Source organism: Populus alba, chromosome 8 (assembly GCF_005239225.2).
Source record: "Populus alba chromosome 8, ASM523922v2, whole genome shotgun sequence".
In the NCBI taxonomy this organism is placed as follows: domain Eukaryota; kingdom Viridiplantae; phylum Streptophyta; class Magnoliopsida; order Malpighiales; family Salicaceae; genus Populus; species Populus alba.
In genome coordinates, this window is record NC_133291.1 from 8,840,672 (window position 1) to 8,862,892 (window position 22,221).

General features: G+C 33.3%; 2 protein-coding genes across 2 annotated transcripts; one reads left to right on the forward strand and one right to left on the reverse strand.

Moving 5' to 3' along the window:
• The first annotated feature begins 525 nt into the window (after positions 1 to 525).
• Positions 526 to 2,219, forward strand: LOC118040057 (MLP-like protein 43). Its single transcript, XM_035046921.2, has 2 exons — positions 526 to 792; positions 1,712 to 2,219. The coding sequence occupies exons 1-2, from the start codon at positions 606 to 608 to the stop codon at positions 1,975 to 1,977; spliced, it is 453 nt and encodes a 150-aa protein (XP_034902812.1). The 5' UTR covers positions 526 to 605; the 3' UTR covers positions 1,978 to 2,219.
• A 1,186-nt stretch (positions 2,220 to 3,405) lies between these two features.
• LOC118040055 (MLP-like protein 328) lies at positions 3,406 to 4,440 on the reverse strand. Its single transcript, XM_035046920.2, has 2 exons — positions 4,196 to 4,440; positions 3,406 to 3,889 (listed from the first exon to the last, which is right to left on the reverse strand). The coding sequence occupies exons 1-2, from the start codon at positions 4,380 to 4,382 to the stop codon at positions 3,621 to 3,623; spliced, it is 456 nt and encodes a 151-aa protein (XP_034902811.1). The 5' UTR covers positions 4,383 to 4,440; the 3' UTR covers positions 3,406 to 3,620.
• Between the last annotated feature and the right edge of the window lie 17,781 nt (positions 4,441 to 22,221).

Consider the following 22,221-nt stretch of genomic DNA (forward strand, 5'->3'; position numbering starts at 1 on the left):
TACAAATAATATATCTTTTTTCATGTATGTTTTTAGAATTTATCTCTAAAAAATATTATTACACTTTATTTTTCTATAAAATTAGTGATTTTATCATTAGAAAGCCTCCATGTCCATCAAAAAGTCATTTTCGACTTATCAAATATCAAATATATCAAATGGATATTTTAAATATCCGGACAACGCTTCAACTTCGTGCCCAAAACAAAATTAAAAAAGATACCATTTTCAACTTCCATTCTTCACACTTTTAGTCCTTAATTTTTGCTTTTCGTTTTGATCACAAACTCTTTTAGTATCGCAATCTAACTCTTGAATTTAATTTATCTTATACGTTGGATTCAACGGTGCCAAATGCTTAGCTATTTTCATAAACTAAAAAAAATAAAGATCAAATTGAAAATTTTGAAACTTCAGGACCGCGATGGGGGCCATACTCCCTGCGGCGCTATCCAAAGCAGTGATTCGTTCCCCTCCTGGTTTTACAGCTACGCTACTTTCTATATAAAAACAAGCCAACCAAGTGTTTCACTCATCATTTTACGTGTTATAGATTGCCCACTCGAATACCATATATTATCATTGCAAACTTTAGAAACTAAAAAATGTCTCTAAAGGGTGAGCTGGAGACTGTCATAGAACTCAAATCATCTCCTGAGAAGTTCTTCAGTGTCTGGAAGACCCAAGCCTATGATATCCCCAACCACACTCCTGACAATATCCATGCAGTTGATATGCATGAAGGTGAATGGGAGACTGAGGGCTCTATCAAGATCTGGAGGTACAGTTTAGGTAAGTGTCGACAACAATCACATGTTTCCATGTGTGTAGTGTCTATGTTTCAACAACCCAGAAGAAAACACTAAGGTGTTGTAAGGAAACACAAAGGTGTTGTGTGTGTGTGTGTGTGTGTGTGTGTGTGTGATTGGGCTGATATGTACGCTCAATCTCCTAAATGATTTTATCTGCTAAACTTTTGCCATAAAAATTGATTCCAACTTGGCATCATATATAATCGGCCAGTAAATATTTGACCAGAATGATCCCTAACAAGTTTATTTTCTAGCAATATCGATACCTTTGTTGCTCGTTGAATGTTTCCAATGGCTGATGAATTTGTATATTTGATTACTTTATAATTACTCTACATCCATCATACATTTATTTTATGGAACCGATGATTTCATTCTCTTTTCTTGACTTTGGCTCTTGAGCTTCAACTCTTGCTGGTTGTTTTTTTCCTTATTAGGAGTATCCACTCTCTTTCCTTATTTTTTTCTAGGTAATTGTTGGGTCGGTGTGAATGATTAACCACGTTCTTTGAAAATCTAAATGATTCATGTATAATAAAAAGGTAAATTTCTTTTAGACTAGTACTTGTAAAATAGAAGATTTTATTGATTAAAAATTATAAAACAATCAATACTAGCTACTTGTCTCACAAATTCAAAACTAAATAGACAAAGTCTTATGGCTTTGCCATGCTTTGTCAGTCGCTACACCTTCATGTGCATGATTTCCTGCACACCAAGTGGTCCTGTCATAGTCATCCGAAGGAGTAGAATTCTTCTTGTTTTTTACTTACTAATACCTATTTTTCTGTGAGATTTAATATCCTATATATGTTTGAACATATTTGTATTAATTATATATATAGTTGCCATTAGAATTGGGTCTAATTCACTCATGTCAAATGTAAATATGTACGCAGACGGAAAACAGGAGGTCTTTAAAGAGAAGGTGGTAGTGGATGAAGAGAAGAACACGCTAGCTCTCACTGGCCTGGAAGGAGATGTCATGACTAGATACAAACTATTCAATCCCACCTATCATCTTACACCAAAAGGTGATGGAAGCTTGGCCAGGCTGATCGTTGAATATGAGAAACTGAACGAGAATATCCCAGTGCCAGACAAGTACATGGATTTCATGATAACTGTTACCAAAGATATCGATGCAAGCCTTACGAAGGCATGATTATGGGAAGAAGAGACGATCTTTCCGGTTGCCGGAAGCCCTCCTTGAAAGACTTATCTCCTGTTTATAAATTCGTGTAACCAAAAAAAAAGGTGTGATCAATAATGTGCGCTAGCTGAGAAGAGCGACAAGCCCAGTGTGCTGGTTTAATTTGTAATACTGTTGTGAGATCGACAAAACTATTAAGTATGATCTGTAGAATATTATTGGAGTGTCTAATAAAGAAAATGTATTGTAAAAAATTATCCTCCTTTTCAGCAAATCTTTATGCCAACCAAACCACATTAATTCCTTGTCTCCCCTATAGTGTTCTATGCTATTTCTTTATGATTGTTGAATGCGATTCAACTCATGCCCGATTTGATTTGGTTCTTGAAAATTTGATTTCAAATAATAGAACGCCAGGCATGGGCCGGCCCTCATGCCAGATTCCGTGTAATATCACTCACATAATTTATATTTTAACTCAAATAAATACAAAAATATATTAAAGAATACTGGACGAGGGTCCGTGAATTTTCTTTATTATTGTTTTTAATATACTTTTTTTAAATAAAAGTATTTTAAGATTAAAAACTTGCCATTATTTTATATTTAATTAGTTTTAAAATAAAAGAGGTGATGAGATTTAAAATCCTAAATACTTGTTAATTAAGTCTTAATCAATATATCAAAGAATTATCTTAATTTAAAATGTTAAAATGCTGAGTGAAATATCATAAATGATACACCCAAAAAAACCAGTTTCTTGTGGAAAAACTTGACGCAAGGTCCAGAAGAAGGAGATGACTTGTATAATATAGCAAGTTAACAACACATCGTCCCTGGTATGTCATCTTCACAAACAAAGACAGTTTTTCCCTCAAACTTGCAATCAACAAATCTTCAAACATGGCTAAGAAATGAAAATTAATTTTTTTAAAAAAAATCTATAATTTTGCAGCTAGTGGAGAAGTATGTACGCTTTATAATTTCAATTTCTTATACATAAATATCTAGTTAATGATCCAGAAAGTAAAAATTTATAACCCAAAAATGACAAATTTTAGCTACTTAACAAACTAAAACTCTAAATGAAAAAATGTTTTATAATTATCAAGCTCTTAAATAAATATATTTTTTTTATTCGCAATAACTTTTTTATCTAGAAACTTAAATAAATGTTTTATTTAATATATAATTTTAATTGTTAAGATATGAATGGTAAATTTAGTTCTTAATAATTTTACCGATAATTATACACTGTAATGGCATTATTTATCGATTTTTCTTCTTTGGAAAAACAAGATAAGAAAACAGGAAATAAAAGCAGGCCCCGCGAGTCAGGTCTCCGGCGTAGCAAGGCCAGGGCCCAGGAACTGTTCTTGGTTGAATATATATGGTGACCATACACGAAACTATTTGAGCGAGACAAAAAGAGAGATGAAATAACATTACAAACGAAGAAGCAGCCGCAGCTTTAGCTTCTACTTTTATTTAATAGTTTGATAGATTACAGAAAGGAAATACAACACAAGATCTCCCCACAAATCACACACATTGATGCACTGAAACTGGTTGCCCGAAAGCTTAGAAATATATTAAACAGGTACTGGCATGATCACAGACATGTGATGCTTATTGTCCGAGATCGATGACCCCTTCTATTCCTCCGTGCTAAGGGCTTCGTCGATGTCTTTGGTCATATGAACCATAAAATCAACATAAATCTCTGGAACCGGGACTTCAGGATGGAGTTTCTCGTATTCAATGGTCAGTTTTGCCAAGCAGCCCGAGCCTTTTGGTGTAAGCTGCCAGATGGGCCTGTAGACCTTGTAAATTTTCATGACATCTCCTTCCAAGCCATTAAGAGTTATGATCTTGTTCTCATCATCGAAGGAAACCTCCTCTTTAAAGACCCCGGCTTTTCCTCCTATGGTTGCATCACGGCATGGCGAGTATTAATCAATAACATCGCTTGTTAAAACTGTACTGTTTATATATATATATATTGACATGGGCGTGCATTCGAAGAAGCACCAGCACCAATAATAGTAATTGACTTTCCTTATCGCATGCAATGGTGTTAAGAATGCTAAGAATTTCTGTCCACTGAACAGTCAAATTTTATAACCTTAGAGAAAAATTATATATATATATATATAATTGCATATGCATATTGTTTTTCATCGAAGAAACAGAATTAAAAGAAAGCGTGCACGTTTTAGCATTGCCTTACCGATAGTGTACTGCCAAATCCTGATAGAGCCCACAGTCTCCCAGTCACCTGCATGTATCTCAACTCCTTGGATATGCTTGGAAGCATGTTTGGGAACATGGAAGGACTGGCTCCTCCACACTTTGTAGAACTTCTCTGCGGAGGACTTGAGCTCTAATGTTGTCTCAATCTTTCCATGTAGTGCCATTGTTTTCTATATCAACACAAATCTATGCACCCTCAAAGAAAATAATGACTGGGTAGAAGAGCTAGGATGGACAGGCTTTATATAGAAGGTGCAGAGAGTAAGCCCTAGTTTCTGAGAGAAAAGTTGACGTGACGTGCCTTCTGTGTCATTGGTTTGCCTTTTGTATTATAATCGTGCCGCGTGATTCTCGTTTGGATTAATGATCAACATATTGGTTACCTGTGGGCGTACCATCGTGAGCCTCATTATACAGTAACTTAGGCAAATCTGATCATTTATGATACCGCCATACTTATGGGATGGAGCTTGATGTGCCTAGCCAAAAAACCAAAAAAAAAAAAATGAGAAAAAGCCATAGGACATGAACCAGGCCAACTGGATTGTTCCAATGGTGTAACTCACTGTTAAAAAATCATCTTAATATAATAATTTAAGTTGTTAGGTGAGATTCCAGTATATAATTTATATTATTTTTTAATATACTCCTTTAAGTGAAAGCTCTTTAGACTTGAAACTTGCACAGACTACTTGGTCATCAAGGCTCTGATATCATGTCAAAGAATTATCTCAATCCAATAACTTAAGCTATTAGATGAGATCCCAAGATATGATTTATATTATTCTCTAACACTCAAGCAGGTGGGCACACCATCATGCGCAGCTTGATTACAGAAAAAAATATGCATTTTTTTATTTATTTTTTATATTTCTATGCATATCTTTATGATTATTTTTATATTTGTTTTTTTAATGTACAAATATTTTTTTTATATTTTTCTATACACAATCTCATAAATTTTTTTTTTCACACAATCCCATAAAACTTACATGTCATTGAACCAATAATTTTATTGAAAAAAAATGTGGTGAATTAAGAAGCATTTTTTAAACCAACCAAAGCTCGTGACGAAAATTTTTTCAATATAAAGGCATGTCTTACCACCTCTAATCTTATTCTTGAAAAGGCACAATTACTTTTCATGCCGTGATTTAAAAAAAAATATGAGCAGTAATTTTTTTTTGTAAAATTCAATCATCAAATATTGAGATAGGTGAGGCAGTTCAAAGGATGTTAAAACCTATCTAAAAGAGGAAGAAAACTTTTTTTCATAATTTTTATTTATTTATCATTAAAGTATCTATCTCGTATTCTACTACAGACTTATTTTTTCATAATAAAAAAAGGCACTGAGCTTGTCAGTTAGAAAATTCAATTTTTATTTGAAGCTATCAGTAGAGCATGTGATGCTTTTAATGCTATGTAGATTCTGGTTACTTAGCAGTGGATTTTTTTTTTTTTTTTTTTTAACTCATCAACGAACTCCACCCAATTTATATTGAATTTAGATTGTATCTAAATGAGCTGTGAGTTTTGTGGTGGATTACCCTCATTCTCTTATATTGCTAGGCGTTATTGTATTTATTTTTCCATCTGTGATTACTTTTCAACATTTCTCCTCACTTACATCCAATATTTTGGGATTCTCAAATGGCTTGAAATTTAAATATAGAATTCATTGAGTCTTCTAAAGTCTTCGCAACCATATCAAATTTAATACTTAATTTTAGTTCTATTTTAAAGATTTAAGTTTTATAATGGAAATTTCATTCTCAACTTTTTACATTATATTATATTTTATATTATATTCATGTATTTATTTATTAAGTATACATGTTCTTAGATGAAGCATCTTTAATTCTGTAAGAGTTGTGAGCCATTAATGACATTGTAATACTCATGGGACGAATGTCGTACTTTGAATGTTGAGAATGCTTTTTTTGAAGGAGTGTTTACAGTGTTGAAGTGTTCAATGTGGATGAAAGTCACATGTGAAAGACAAATTTGTTGAATGCATATGTAAATAGTGAATATCTTATATTAAAAATTACGGTGCTCATTAATAAGATAAACCTATAACTTATTATTCCAAACTTTTTTGTTTAAAGACTGATCATTCATGTATATAAACTAGTTGATTATCCAGTGCAAATCTTTCCAGCATCATATATTCTGATCGAATTAATTTTCCAGCATTAATTAATTGTTATTATTATAACTAATTCCGTAAACTTATTTAGGTAAAATTAAAATAGCATGTCTCTTTTCTTGTACCAGAGGTGATGTTAGGTAGCTGTTCCCTTCAATTTCAAGTGGATTTTTTTTTTTTTTTAAAGCTCGATCTTTAATTTATTTATTGTTAGTTTTTTATTAAGTCTATAAGTTGTCAGCATCCATTAGTCAAGTTTTCCTTGTAGATTCTTACAAAATATATATATATATATATATATATATATATATATATATATATATATATATAAATGATTACAAATTGTTTGTAAGCAAAGATTCTTAAGATCATCATAAATAATAAATAATTTAAGTGTGTCGTTCCTTGTACATAAAATATTTAGTCAATAAAACTGCTCCTGTACAAGGAGCCTGTACTAATTTATTCATGTATTTAACCTCTACTCGGAATTATGATTCTTTTACTTACAGTTCCCCGTACTCCCAATTGAATTCATAAAGTATAGTACTTCTCTTTATATTCTGGTATGAAATATACTTTACCCACTATAATTTATAAGATATCCCATAGGGATCCTCAACTTAAATTAAATTCCAATTGTAAATATCAAATTAATTATATAACTTGTAGCAATATTAATCTCCCATCTAAACAATCAAACAAAAAGTATATATATATATAAAAAAAAAAAGTTCCCTTTTTTTCTTTCCAAGTTTTTCTTACGTGATCACACAGACTCACTTCATCATCCGTTATCTTCAAAATAAATTATATATGTGAGTTACATATAATTCAATGCAGTGTATAAGTTTAGTTGATTTTGATAAATACATGGTTTCCTGATTTATTTAGCGAAAAGAAGAAAAGAGAAAAACGAAAATGAATGTGCATGGGAATATTAGAAGAAAAATAATAAATGTCTTAATTTTTCATGTCTTGCACAAAATTGGATGCGTATTGTATAGGAAAACATGCATTGGTCGTATAATACCTATGTGATTGAACGATTATTCAGAGAAAATAAAATTTTAAGTTTAAAATACAAATATTAAGAGAAGAAGAAAACGCGTAGAGGCTTGAAATAACGAACACCACGTGACATTATAACAAAATTAGCTTTTAATTGCATTTGTCTAAGATATTTATTGAAATAAATGTTATGATGATAGATATATATTAATTATAATGATATTTTATAATTGAAATTACTATATATCTTTAACAGTATTTTTTCTTAATTTTAGTGATAATTGCAGTGTAATTATACCAACATTGGATATAAAGTCATTTGATTTTAATTTAATTTTAGTAGCACTTAAAACAAATACCTTTAAATTCAAAATATCCCAACGAGAATAAAGAAAGGACTTGGTAACTAATCGAAGGCTAATATTTGTAAGTAAGCCACGATTATCGCCTTATCTAGTTCAAGCAGTGAGAGATACGCAGCGGCGTCTGAGTAGAAGTTTGAGCCAGGGCACTGCATTGGACAATAAAAAAAAAACAAAAAATGCAAGAAAGAAGCAAATATAACCTTAGCCAAATTAACTAAGGTAAAAGGGGTGTAGTTTTAACCAAGGGTGGAGCCAGGAATTTTTTTTTGTCCTAGGCTATTAAATAAGTATATAAATATTTTTTAAGATCGATTATTAACTTATGTATATGAATTTTTAAAATTAATAATAAATTTTTAATTCAAATACACTATCCAAGATATTAAAAAATAAATTTAAAAGTATATAAAATTAAAACGAAAGTAAAAATAAACTTACTATTACAGTTATATCCTTCGATATTTTGTGGAATGTAATTCATATATAATCAAAAACTGAATCGATATTGTAACAACCCCTCAACCGTGATAAAATAACAATCTCATGTCAATTGGAAAATAAAGTAATTAAATTTTTTTCTTATTTTAATTTCTTCTTTCTTCACTTGATTCTTCCCTAGATTAGTGTTTTATAAGTTGGACTTTGTAAGTTTACAAGGTTATTCTCTCACTTCTTATTTTTTTTCTTGGAATTTTTTTATGTTTTTCCTTTATTTTTTTCTATTTCTCTCTCGCCTTTTCCTTTCTTTCTTCTTCTATTCTGCTTCTGCTCAGTCGACAACATATAAAAGAAAGGAGGAACTGATTTGTATTATTTTTTAATGGTAAATAATCATTTTACTCTTAATGAGTCGTTTTGCTTTTATTTGATGGTTCTTTTTTTGGTTAGCACTACCAAGCTCCGTTCATCCTAAACTCTTAACTAGATTTTATTAAATATATTTTAAGATCCCTCGTAAAATTTCAACTCGATCTGATGGTCGGATTGAAAATTACGTCTAATAACATAAAACTGATCAAATTGTGATTTTTCATCAAATTTCTAAATTTCTCCAAAACTTCTGAAATTTTAACCCAAGATAAAGCATCATATTAGAAGGCTCCACACAAATTTTCAGAATTTTTTGATAATTTAATTAAAAATTAAAAATTTATTTTACATAAAACTAGTTAAAAATATTGATAAAACCTTGACTTAGGCTAAAGCCCACTCCGGCCTTTGCCATGCCTCGGCCTGTGGTTTTAACTAATTTTGGAACCTTGATTATATTTGTGATTCAATTCAGCTAACTTTCTTTTAGCAACATATATATGTGCTCCTAATTAATAGTGCTTTAAAAGTTAATTAAAATTGCCAAAAAAAATTACAATTTATAGTATATATATGGTCATAAATAAATATTATTATTATTCAGTACTAAATGAATGCTCGTAAGTTGCTTAATATTATTATTTTTGTTTTTTGGTTGTATGGTACTGAAAAACTAGATACAGTAAAAGAAACCGAAAAGGGAAAACTTATGAAATTTGCCTATCGCGCTGAAATTCAAGGCCCCAGCTAAAAAACAAAGAAATTAAATGAGATCAGAATGATATTCCAAATCTAGCGGTCTATTCGGGTTAGTTTTGAATTGGTTGTCTTGGGTTTCTATTGCATCATGTTTAGGTTATAATTGAGTTTGTGTTATCCTAACTTCAATCTTAACCCATCAAATTAATTAGATGGGTTTAGGTCAACCAAATATATATTTGAGAGTTTTGTTTTTTAAAATAGAATAAAACAAAGAATTCAACTATTTTAATAAGATATTATTTATACATGTGCCTAAATTGTAAACAGTGACAAAGCTAGAAAATTATAAATAAGAAGGCAAATTACTAATAAATACTTGATATTATATACTATATAAACATATGTTATATATAAAGAAATCAATTTGAAATGCATGTCCTAACTCATGTTAAGCAAAATTAATTTAAGAATATTTTTAAAATAAAAAACTTACATTATAATTATTCTTTTCAAGTTTTCATATTTTAAAACTGCTTCATAATAACTTTATTTTTAATTTCATTAAAGATATTATTTTTCAATATATATAATTAAGTTTTCATTTTTTTTATTTCTAAATCTTCTGGGGACTATTGAAATTATTGACAACAATTATTTGTTAACTTGTTGTTGTTTATACAAATAGGTTAAATATAAATATTAATATATTTTTTATTGTGTCTCTAATTTTTTGAGTTGTTCAGTACTTCATTTTTAATCACTAATAAGTTGATCACTATCATTTTTCATATGAAATTTATAACAAAATACATATTAATTCATTAAAACTCATTTCAATTTATATTCATAAGCATAGAATAGTATCTATATACATATTAATTTAACAAATCTATAAATTATCATAAAATTCTAACATTTTTAATAACTAATTATTAAGGAATAAAACTAAAATTAAACAATGAAATAAATAGAAAAAATGAAGGAAACTCACCTAAAACATATAGTATAAAAGATTACTTGAAGAAAAATTTTATAGAAAGAAAAGAGGCAGGAACAATAATTAAAAAAAAAAAAGTTTGAATTAATTAGTAATTAATAAAAAAAATTAAACTTGTTATATTATTATATTAAAATTCTAATATAAAAAATATTTTGAAATAAAAAGATTAAGGGGGCAATTGCCCCCTTAATAATCATTGTGGCTCCGCCTCCGCCACTGATTATAAACACCTTATAAATTTATATATCATAGATAACTAAATCTAATAAAATAAAAACACATTAGTTATAAGATATTCAAATAATTGAAGGAAATATCCAAGTTTTAACATCATAAAATAATTATAAATTATTTTATTACACGGGGGAAAGAAAATTATGTTAATGAAAACTTAAATGAAACAATTCACTTGAAAGAGAAAAGGAAACAATAAGTGAAGCCTAACTCTTTGGATCTTCCAGCGATAATCTTTTATCAATATTTTTATTGAAAAAGTGGACCTCCAGTCATCTTGTAGCTTTTTAAGTCTAGTTATCTTCATTCGTGTATTCTATCATTGTATATATAAGTTAGTAAATCTAAATTCTCAAACACATGGATAATACATGCATTTAGCACTATTTTTTAAAAGTTTTTTTATTAGATTCATGTTAAAAAACCCACGAAGCTAATCGTAGTAGAACTTTCTTATTTTAGAATTTTAAAAGTTCATTAGTTTTAGATTTTCTTTTTACATAACAGATAACAAAAGAATTTTAAAAAATATATATTCCGTGACATATATTTTAAGTGAAAATTATAGTATCTGCTAAATGATAATTTTAAAAAAAAACATATATTAAAAATTATGTTAAAGAAATTTGATTTAAAAATTAAAATTTTATGATGTTTTTTTTATTTTCGTGTTTGTCCTAACAATTTATTACAGTTGAAATTGTAAAACCAATTTCATCTAGTTCTTTGATTTTTAAAAAAATTTATGTAAAAAATTGAAAAAAAAAATGAATGGAGTTTGAAAAATTACTATGAATTATGGTTCTCTGCAATGAAAATAAATCATTATTTTAGTATTGCATTTTGAAAATGTTTTTTGAAAAAAATTATAAAAATTTTATTTTTTTACTTTTAAATTAATATATTTTTAATATTTTTTAGATCATTTTAATATGCTGGTATCAAAAATAATCTTAACCATCCATAAAATAACAAAAAATAAGATTAAAAAAAGAGTTAAATTTAAAAATTAATTGAAAAATGCAACGTAAACTTCATCAGGACAAGTGCAATTTTTTCCGACCTGATTTATTTTTACATATGTTTGAATAGTTTCCTTTTACATTAAAATATAAAACCAAGTTGTTTTCCTCTATTTTTTATTGCAAAACAAATACTAAAAAAATAAATCAACAATAAATATTTTTCAATCACAACCTGAAAATTTTTTATTTGAAAAAAAATATTTTTTAATTTTACATAGTTGAAGATATTTTTTTAAGTGTCATCAACCTTCAACGTTTTCCAAGAAGATCACATCACATCACATCACATCACATCATTATCCAATCACTGTCAATGATTATTGCCATCCACTGCAAGTCGGCAACCACTTGGCCACCCTATCACATGAGGATTGTCATTTCATCGCAACCACTGCGCCACCATTACCATTACTGTTCATCATCCTACAATAACTACTATTATATTTTTATTAACTAATCATTATTTCATTATACAGCCCATAAAAAGAATAAGAAATAGCGGTATGAATGGGAAACAAGGTCAAATTCTACCTTGAAATAAAACCAAAATCTAATATTTAAAGCAAGGTATTATAATAAATATTAAATCATGGGAAATGATGAATTTCTTGATAATCAATATCTCTTCGATCTCTAATGATATTTTTAACATCGTATGAGATCTCTAATGCGTGCATTCGTTGTTAAAACAGAATCCAAAGCGTTCGATTTGTTCCCCATCCATCATTTAATTTGCTCTCGAAGGAGTACATGGGATAGATAATTATATTGATATGACTCGAAAACAACAAAATCATATCAATTATTGATATGACTCGATAATTGATGGAGGATGACACTGCCACGTCCAGTTTCTAAATGATTGCAGCAGCGCTGGCCCTCTGGCATTTGTTTACCTTATCCCTGCATCGACAAAAACGGAAAGGCTTTGGCTATGGAAGCTGTCATAATAATAAGATAATAACATAAAGTTTCAGTCATAAGAACTCGAGAATAAAAAATTTGTTTTTTCTGTGATTTTAGATTCAAGTTTTCGAGAAATATATATATATATATATAAGAAATTAAATGTGGATTTAGTGAGGGTAGTTGCATAATTGATGGCCATGTCAAATTGCCAGAATAAATTATTGCAGCTTGTTTAAAATGTTATCGAGGGAAACACCAATGATCTTGATAAAGTGAGGGAGCCAACCTGTCAGGTTTACATTGAATACTCCTTTGGAGGGTGAAATCACGGGGTGTGGGGGCGCTATCTGAGCATCCATCCTGCATTTATTTTCTTCCTAAAATCTTTATATTTTCATGTCGGTTAGATTTGCAAAGAATACTGCTATTGGTAGTGACATGGGATCCTTCCAATAAGGATAAATAACACGTTTTGTCACCATGTGTGTGTTTCTATATATATTATTATTATTCTTTCATACCTAGACGCCCCATAACGCTAAAACTAGCTAAAATCTTTATATTTTCATGTTGGTTAGATTTTCTTGCTAAAAATTATGGTTGAATCACACTAACCTCATAAAAAAATTTATATCATAAAAAATTATAATTAAAAAAATGAGACTAAGAATTAGAATAAAAAATAAATTAGAGGCCATAAAAAAAACTAACATTAGATTGGTAGATTGAAAAAAAAAAAAAAACTTAACAAAATGAAAAGGAAATCAAAAGAGTGAGAATTAAATTGAAAATAAAATAAAATAACATAAACTTTGATTGAATGATGAAATTGAAAACTAAAGAATTGAGTTCTCTGTTTTACTTTATTCATGTATGTTTTGAATAATAATATTTACAGGAACACAAAGACCTTTTATAGTCCTTTACAAAGACTCCTAACAGAATAGGAGATAAGTCTCATAAGTGATAGACTTTGAATATAACAGACTAACTAAGTGATAGACTTTGAATATAACAGATTAACGTAGAGTTCTTAATTACAACTACTTAGGAGATAAATATAATAATCTTCTGATAACTATAACAATCTTCTACACTCTCCCTCAAGTTAGTGCATAGATGTTTTGCATGCCCAACTTGTCTAACACTTGGTGAAAGACTTTACTTGACACAGTCTTAGTAAGAATGCTTGCCAATTGATCTTGAGATCGAACATGAGGAACTTCAATTATCTTGGCTTCCAATTGCTCTTTAATTAAATGCCTGTCAATCTCCACATGCTTTGTTCGATCATGTTGAACAGGATTGTGAGCGATTTCACATGCGGCCTTGTTATCACAATATAATTTCATAGGGGATGTTGTTGGAATCCTGAGTTCCTGTATCAAATTTTTAATCCATAACAGCTCATATACACCTTTAGCCATGCCTCTATACTCTGCTTCCGCACTAGATCTAGCGACAACTCCCTATTTCTTGCTTCGCCATGTAACCAAATTTCCACCAACAAATGTCAAGTATCCTGCAGTTGAATGCCTATTTCTTCATATGTTCTCCCTATTTTTTGCATAATCAATTCCATATGTTTGGTTGTATCCTTTAGCCATAAGCCGAGCTTTAAACCTCTCAATCTCACCATCAACTTTGTATTTGACTGAGAAAATCCATCTACATCCCACAGGTTTCTTTCCAGCAGGTAAATCAACCACCTCCCATGTTGCATTTCTTTGGAGAGATTTCATCTCTTCGTTCATTGCATTTTTCCAACTAGGATCTTTTATAGCTTCCTGCACATTATTAGGAACCTGTATAATAGATAATTGATTTGTAAATGATTCACGTTCCTTTGACAACCTATGGTAAGATACATAATTGTTTATTGGATATTTAGGGGCAGGAGTTCGGACAGGTTCATAACTAACTCTAGGAATTCCTCTTGTGGTACGATTGGGAAGGATACGAGGTAGAAGTTCAAGATTTACCTAAGATTCATTAGGTGGTGACGACTCATGAGGACTAGGAGCATCAAGCGAAGATAATTGTAGTTGTGGTACATTCGATTCAACTATATTAGGATGATCACACGATGCAGGCTCATTTGTCATTGGCTCAGTTGTTGTATCTGTATGTTCTGGTCCTACCAGTTCAGGTTGTTCAAGTTCAGTCAAAGTATGACTTATGTTCTCACTCTGATAGGTAAAAGACTTCAAGTCACTACTCTCCCCTTCTTGATTTGTTGTTGCAGGAAAGTACATTTGGTGTTCATGAAACTGTACATCCATGGTAAGATACACTTTGTGAGTTGGTTGATGGAAGCACCTGTACCCTTTCTAATGGAGACCATAACCAATAAAAACACATCGGAGAGCACATGGTTGAAGTTTATGGCGAGCATGTTTTGGTATGTGTACAAAGGCAGTGCAACCAAACACTTTTGAGGGCAGGTTCAGTATGAATGACGAGGGCAAGCTTTGATTTAATGTTTCAAGAGGTGTTTGGAAGTCTAAGCTACGAGATGGAATACGGTTTATCACATATGAAGCAGTGCCAAGTGATTCGCCCAAAAAATAAAAGGGCATTTTGGCTTCAATAAGTGTAGCTCGAACCATTTCTAGGAGATGCTTGTTTTTTCTTTCTGCAACCCCATTTTGTTGAGGGGTATAGGGGCATGTAGTTTGGTGAATTATGCCTTGACCATGTAAAAATTTCCTCATCTCATGATTGACAAACTCTCCACCATTATCAGTACAAAGGACTTGAATTGAAGTTTTATATGGAGTAACAACCATTGAATGAAACTGTTTAAAAAGTGAGCATACATCCTGCTTTGTTTTCATCAAACACACCCAAGTCATGCGACTATAATCATCAATAAAAAAAACAAACCAACGTGCTCCATTCAGACTTGGAACTTTTGCAGGACCCCACACATCAGAATGTATAAGTGTAAATGGCGCAAAACTTTTATTCAAACTTGGCAGAAATGGAACACGGTGGCTCTTTGCCAATTCACAGGTTTCACATTTAAGTACTGGTAGAGATGCGTTTGAAAATAGCTCAGGAAGCAAATGTTTTAAATATCCAAATGAAATATGTCCAAATCGCTTGTGCCACAACCAAATATTAGAACTGGATTGTTGCAACCCATTTTCGGGTCCCCACAAAATAAATAAAATAAATAGCCAAAAGATGTTAGAAAAATAACAGGAGGCATGAAACGCCCAGAAAATGGTCAGAAAAATTAGTCAAGGAGATTAAAAATACAAAGATGGATTTTTGACAATATATTCTTGAATGATGAGAGCCCTGGTGGATAAGAAAATTTGATTTTTTGAGGAGGAAAAGTCCAAATTTGGAGGTTTATGGACTTAATTGGATTTTTAATTGAATTTATAAAGGATTTGAGTGCAAGAAAAATTGATTTTTAAGTCAATTTGGGCTTTAATTAAAAGAAATTTAAGTTATGGGGTCAAAATATATTTTTTAGGAATTTATTAGGTCAAATCAGGGGCTTAATTGCATAAATATTGAAGTTTAATGGCCAATTAGGGCCTTAATTATGAAAATCCGAAACCAGGGACCAATTTGGAAAAGGCGCGAAGATAGAGGGGGTTGTATTGAATTGATTCAGGGGCTTAATTGAAGAAATTGGAAGTTTATTGATCAATGGAGGGCTCAATTGCATAAATCAGAGGTCAAGGACCAAAGAGAAAAAAGTGGCCAACTATGGGGGCGGGGACCGAAATTGGCAGGGACGCAATTGAAATGAACAAAAGATAATTGAGGGCTGATTTGAAATTTGGCGCGTTCTGGCGCCATTTTTAAATGAAACAGCACGTTTTCTCCAAAACAACGTCGTTTCATATAAAAAAAAAAGGACCAAACGGTGCCGTTTTGAACGGCACTGTTCCCCTTTCTTCTTCCCCCCCGAACGTGCAACATGGGAAGAAACTTTGTTTAATCGTCCGGTGCCCCTCTCTCCTTGCATGCGCTGACAAGACCCGAAGCCCATACACCTCGGACGACGCGAAGCCAGGAGAGTCGCGCCTTGGCAGCCACGCTCGCCGTCCAGCTGACCGGTGCTGCCCCGCTCCCCATGTCGTCCTGCGCCCTTTGCCCCCTATAAAGGACAGGGAGGAGACCCCAAAAAGGGAGAGGAGACCGAAACCGAGAGGGAGGAGAGAGAGGAAGAGAACGAGCCTAGGAGAGAAATGAAATAGAGAGAGAAAGGAAAGAGAAGGGGAAAGTTTGAAACCGGGGAGGGAAGTTTTTTTTAAAACAGAACCGAAAAGACAAGAGAGTAATCACGGGTAAAACGAACCGAGAAAGAAGGAACGGAAAAACCAGAGGAGAAGGGAAGAGGACAAAATCTCTCTCTCTCCGCCGCTTGGGAACAGCCACAGCGCCGCCCGGAGCCGCCGCCCGCGAGTCACGACACTGCAGCACCACCAGCAACGCGTCACCGCCTCCGTGCCGGGTGTCGCACCCCAAAAAAATAATAATTTTCAATTGCGGGTTCGACTGGCGAATTTTTTTATTTTGGTTTGGTTCTTTGGAGTCGCCACCTAGTATTTTGGTCACTAGGAAACCTAACTGGTCTCAGAGATCGGGTACGGGGACTGGTTGCGTAAAGGGAAGGTATTAGCACCCCAAATACGCCCTACCTAAGGTAAGCTGCATTGTTTTATAGTCTGATAAAAACTAAAGTGTTATTGTACTTCTAGTCGTTGGTCTGTCTATGGTTCAAGAAAAATCCTCCTCGGTAAGAAGGTCTTTTATCTTATCGGGTAAAATCTAACCGTTCTAACGTCTATACCCAAAACTTTATTAATAATATTTAGGAATACGTTTTACGTATAAATTCGTAATCCCAAATACTAAAAGAAAACAAAAAGATTTTTTTAGAATTTTTGAAATATTGGCCTAGTTCTCATGGCTTGAATAAACTGGTTATTAAAGCCAAAATGCATGTTAATACATATATTGTTTTGAAAATTTTCTTTGTTGTGTGAAAATATGATGTTATAATATTTATATAATATATATATATTGGAGAGACTAGGCCGTATTTTAAAACAAAAACATTTTTTTTGGAAAATATTATTTTTTTATGCTTTTGACGAAAATCAGGTATTTTAATACCGAGCTTGTATCTTTACGGTATAAAAATACAACCCAATATTAATCCACTTTGATAAAAATATGCAGAAAAATCAACAACTTTTTTAGGGACTCTTTTAGAAAATTTTTTGAAAGCAAAAACATTTTTTTATTCTGAAAAATCTTTGATGTTTTGACAAAACCCGGGTATTTTTAACACTGGTTTTGTATCTTTACAGTATAAAAATACAAACCAACATTGAACCACTTTAAAAAAAATATGCAGAAAAATCAACAATATATTTTTAAGATTTTTCAAAATATTTTTTTATTATTATTATATTTTTTATATATATATACATATATATATACACATATTATAACATATTATATAATATATAATATAAAAACAATTCGGGCTGGGCCGGCCCAAATAAACGGGCCGGACTCAACCCAACAAGGAAAGGTTGGGCCGAATTCGGCCCAGACTGGGTTGGGCCGATCTCGGCCCAACAGGCCATCATGCTTCTTCTGGTCTGGGCCGGACCCGGCCCAGACGTTCATGGGCTGGGCCAGCATCGGGCTGGGCCAGCATCGGGCTGGCCCAGCTTTAGCAGCCCAGCGGGGGGGGAGAATTATTTTTCTCCCCCCCGCCTCCTGCATGCAACATGCAGGAGGCAAGGCTGCCACGAAAGGAATGCAGGGAAGAAGGAACGGGTACCTGGCGTGGAGGCGGTCGCTGGTGGAGCTGCGGTGGCGTGGCTCGCGTACGGCGACTCCGGGCGGTGCTGTGGCGGTTTGAACGGCGGCGAGAGAGACTTGTTTTCAGTGGCTTTCTCTTTGGTTTTTTTTTTTTGTTTTTGGGTTCGGTTTCTTTGTTTTTGGTTTGTTTCTGCTCTCCCACTCTCTTTTGCTCGTTTTTTTCTCTTCTCCCCCTGTCCTCGGGTCTCTCTCTCTCTCTTCGGTCTCCTCTCTCTCTCCTCCCTTCGGGTTCTCCTCTCTTCGGTTTTTTTTCTGTTTTTGGTTTCGTTCTATCTTGCTTTCGGTCTGTTTCTCTTCTCCCCTCTCCTTCGTGCGTTATTTCTCTTCTCCCTCTATCCTCGGGTCCTCCTCTCTCTCGGCCTCTCTCTATTTATAAGAAAAAAAAAAAAGGGAACCGGCGTGCCTTTCGTTAGTGCGCCTTCAATCACGCAACGGCTGGTCGGCCATTGATGCTTTCGGTGTGTGGTGGGGGCGAGGAAGAGAGAGAGGCGCGGGAAGATTTTCGAATTTTTTTTCTTCTTCTGTTCTGTTAAAACGGGGGGAAGGAGGAAGATGAACAGTGTCGTTCAAAACGACACCGTTCTGGGCTTCCTCTTTTTTTTTTTTTTTTTTTTTTAATATATATATGAAACGGCGTCGTTTTGGATAAAACGCGCCGTTTCATTTAAAGGAGCCAAAATCCAGATCAGTCCTCCATTATTTCACCTTCGGTCTCCGCCCCTCTTGTTGGCCGCCTTTTTCACTTTGGTCCTTGGCCTCTGATTTATGCAATTAAGCCCTCAAATGATTAATAAACTTTCAATTTCTTCAATTAGGCCCCTGATCCAAAGCAAAACAGCCCCTCCATTTACGCGCCTCTTCCAATTTGGTCCCTGGTTTTCGGATTTTCTTAATTAAGTCCCTAATTGGCCCTTAAACTTCAATATTTATGCAATTGAGCCCCTGATTTGACCCAATAAATTCCTAAAAAATATATTTTTGGCCCCAGAACTTAAATTTCTCCAAATTAAAAGCCCAAATTGACTTAAAAATCAATTTTTCTTGGAATCAAATCTTCTATAAATTCAAATAAAAATCCAATTAAATCCATAAAAATCCAATTAAGTCCATAAACATCCAAATTGGGCTTTTCTCCTCAAAATTCAAATTTTCCTTCTCAATAGGGCTTTCATCCTTCAAGAATATACTATCAAAAATTTAATCCTTGTATTTTTAAATTCCTTGACCCTTTTTCTGACTGTTTTCTGGGCGCTTCTACCTCCGGTTATTTTTCTAACCTCTTTTGGCTGTTTATTTTATTTTTTTCAGGGGGACCCAAAAATGGGTTACAACAGATGCCCCCTCTTTATAATACTTACGGAGCATGGGTTTTGCGCAGTAAGTGTTATAAAGATAAACCCAAAACGGAACTCCCGAAACTGATATGGTCGAAGCTGGATTTATCTGAAACTTTGTCCTTTACAACAATCCTCCTTAGCCCAAAAACTATGATCAAAACTTAGTCATCTCGAGATCCTTATCCAGCGATCCTCTGAATTCTTACATGGAAATCCATCCGAGATCCCATCTGGTGATCTCCTTTAACCTGGAATCCCAACCGGCGATTCCTTTACAAAAAAATGTGTGTATGGTCTCATTATGATGGGTGACCTGCCCGAGTGGAAAGGGAAAGAGTGGTCTCATTCTTTGGGTGACCTACCCAGGGGGAAGAATGGCCTCATTCTTATGGGTGACCTACCCATATAAAAAAATGGAGAAGGGTCTCATTGTATGGGTGACCTACCCAAGAAAAACGATGGTCTCATTGTATGGGTGACCTACCCAAGAAAAATGATGGTCTCATTGTATGGGTGACCTTCCCAAGAAAAATGATGGTCTCATTGTATGGGTGACCTACCCAGAAAAATGATGGTCTCATTGTATGGGTGACGAACCCAAGAAAAGTGATGGTCTCATTGTATGGGTGACGAACCCAAGAAAAGTGATGGTCTCATTGTATGGGTGACCTACCCGAGAAAAATGATGGTCTCATTGTATGGGTGACGAACCCAAGAAAAATGATGGTCTCATTGTATGGGTGACGAACCCAAGAAAAGTGATGGTCTCATTGTATGGGTGACCTACCCGAGAAAAATGATGGTCTCATTGTATGGGTGACGAACCCAAGAAAAATGATGGTCTCATTGTATGGGTGACGAACCCAAGAAAAATGATGGTCTCATTGTATGGGTGACCTACCCAGAAAAATGATGGTCTCATTGTATGGGTGACGAACCCAAGAAAAATGATGGTCTCATTGTATGGGTGACCTACCCAGGGGAAGAATTCTTAGTAAACTCCATGCTTTTTCTAAGAAAATGGTTTCAATATGAGGTCCCTTCTGGCGACCTTCCTTGATGAATGTCGAAGTACGAGATCCCTTCTGGCGATCTCAAATAACTTGGAATCCCATCTGGCGATTCCTTAAATATGAGGTCCCTTCTGGCGACCTCCATCGAAATACGAGATCCCTTCTGGCGATCTCCTTTAGCCAAACAACTTGGAATCCTATCTGGCGATTCCTTTTATACCAAAGCTGAAATTTGAGGTCCCTTCTGGCGACCTCCATTGATGAATATCGAAAACGAGACCCCTTCTGGCGATCTCAAACAACTTGGAATCCCATCTGGCGATTCCTTTTATTCAAAGCTGAAATATGAGGTCCCTTCTGGCGACCTTCATCGAAATATGAGATCCCTTCTGGCGATCTCCTTTAGCCAAACAACTTGGAATCCCATCTGGCAATTCCTTTTACCGAATGCTATCAATGTCGTTCTTCCTGCTGGCAGGGTTTGAAAAACCATTATCTTCTCTTCTTGTTGTTCTAGAATAAACTCAATGATTTTTTTCTTCGTCCATAATCTTGTTGGAATGCGTTAAGATCTCCTCCTGTAACGATCCAAAAAAAAAACATATATGCAATGATTTATGATTAGATGCAATGCATGCATTCGTACCTGGTTTTGAAACATAGGCCCCATCCTCTTCTTCTAGTTCATGGGACTCCCTCTTAACATGAACTTGCTTTTGAAGTCGTATGCTGGATTCATCTCTCGTGTTGCCTATCATATTCTTGGAGAAAAAGTCTTTGACTTTCTTCAAGTAGTCCTTTTCTCAAAATGTATGACTTGTATTTGCCTCTTTGTCATGCTTTTGTCAAATGCTTTAGCTTGGTTTTCAAATCGTAAAACTTTTTCATAAAACATCCCGTCTTGCCCCCTAGTACAGGGGTGCGATATTAGTCTGGGTTTTTATATAGAGAAGCAATTCATTCAGCCGGTGATAAACTTTTTTAGTGAGTGAATAGATAATGATTTTTTTTTATTTCAAAATGCCATTGTTATGGTTGATAAACTCTATTCTTTAAAAGACAATTACAAAGTGACCACTTAAACATTTATCCATGCTATCAGAGATAGGGTTGTACTTTTAGGGTTAGCTTTTCTTAAATTTCATATTAAACCATTTTATTGATACTTTATTTGTAACCACTCAAATTTGTTAAAAAAAATGCATAAACTCATCATTTATTTAAAGAAAAAGTAAGCTCAAAGACAAACATAAAAAATCTGGCTGACAATATGAGCTCTGAATGCTCACTAGAGAAAATAAAAGCAAAGACAAAAGCAAATGACAAAAACATGCTAAGGCAAATAAAGTTGTTTTACATTTTGAAAACTACGAGAAGTTCTTGGGTCAACCCGTTCTGAAACTTCTTCTAGTGTGTGGAAAGTCAACCGAGGCAATGCTTCATCTTCCTTCCCCACTTGCATTTCCTTGTCTTCTCCTTCGATCTCGCCTTCTTCATTATTGACGACTCTTGACCAAGGTTTTCCAACCTTTATCCCCTATCACTTTTGTCATGACCAGGCAATGGATTTAAACTGATATTGG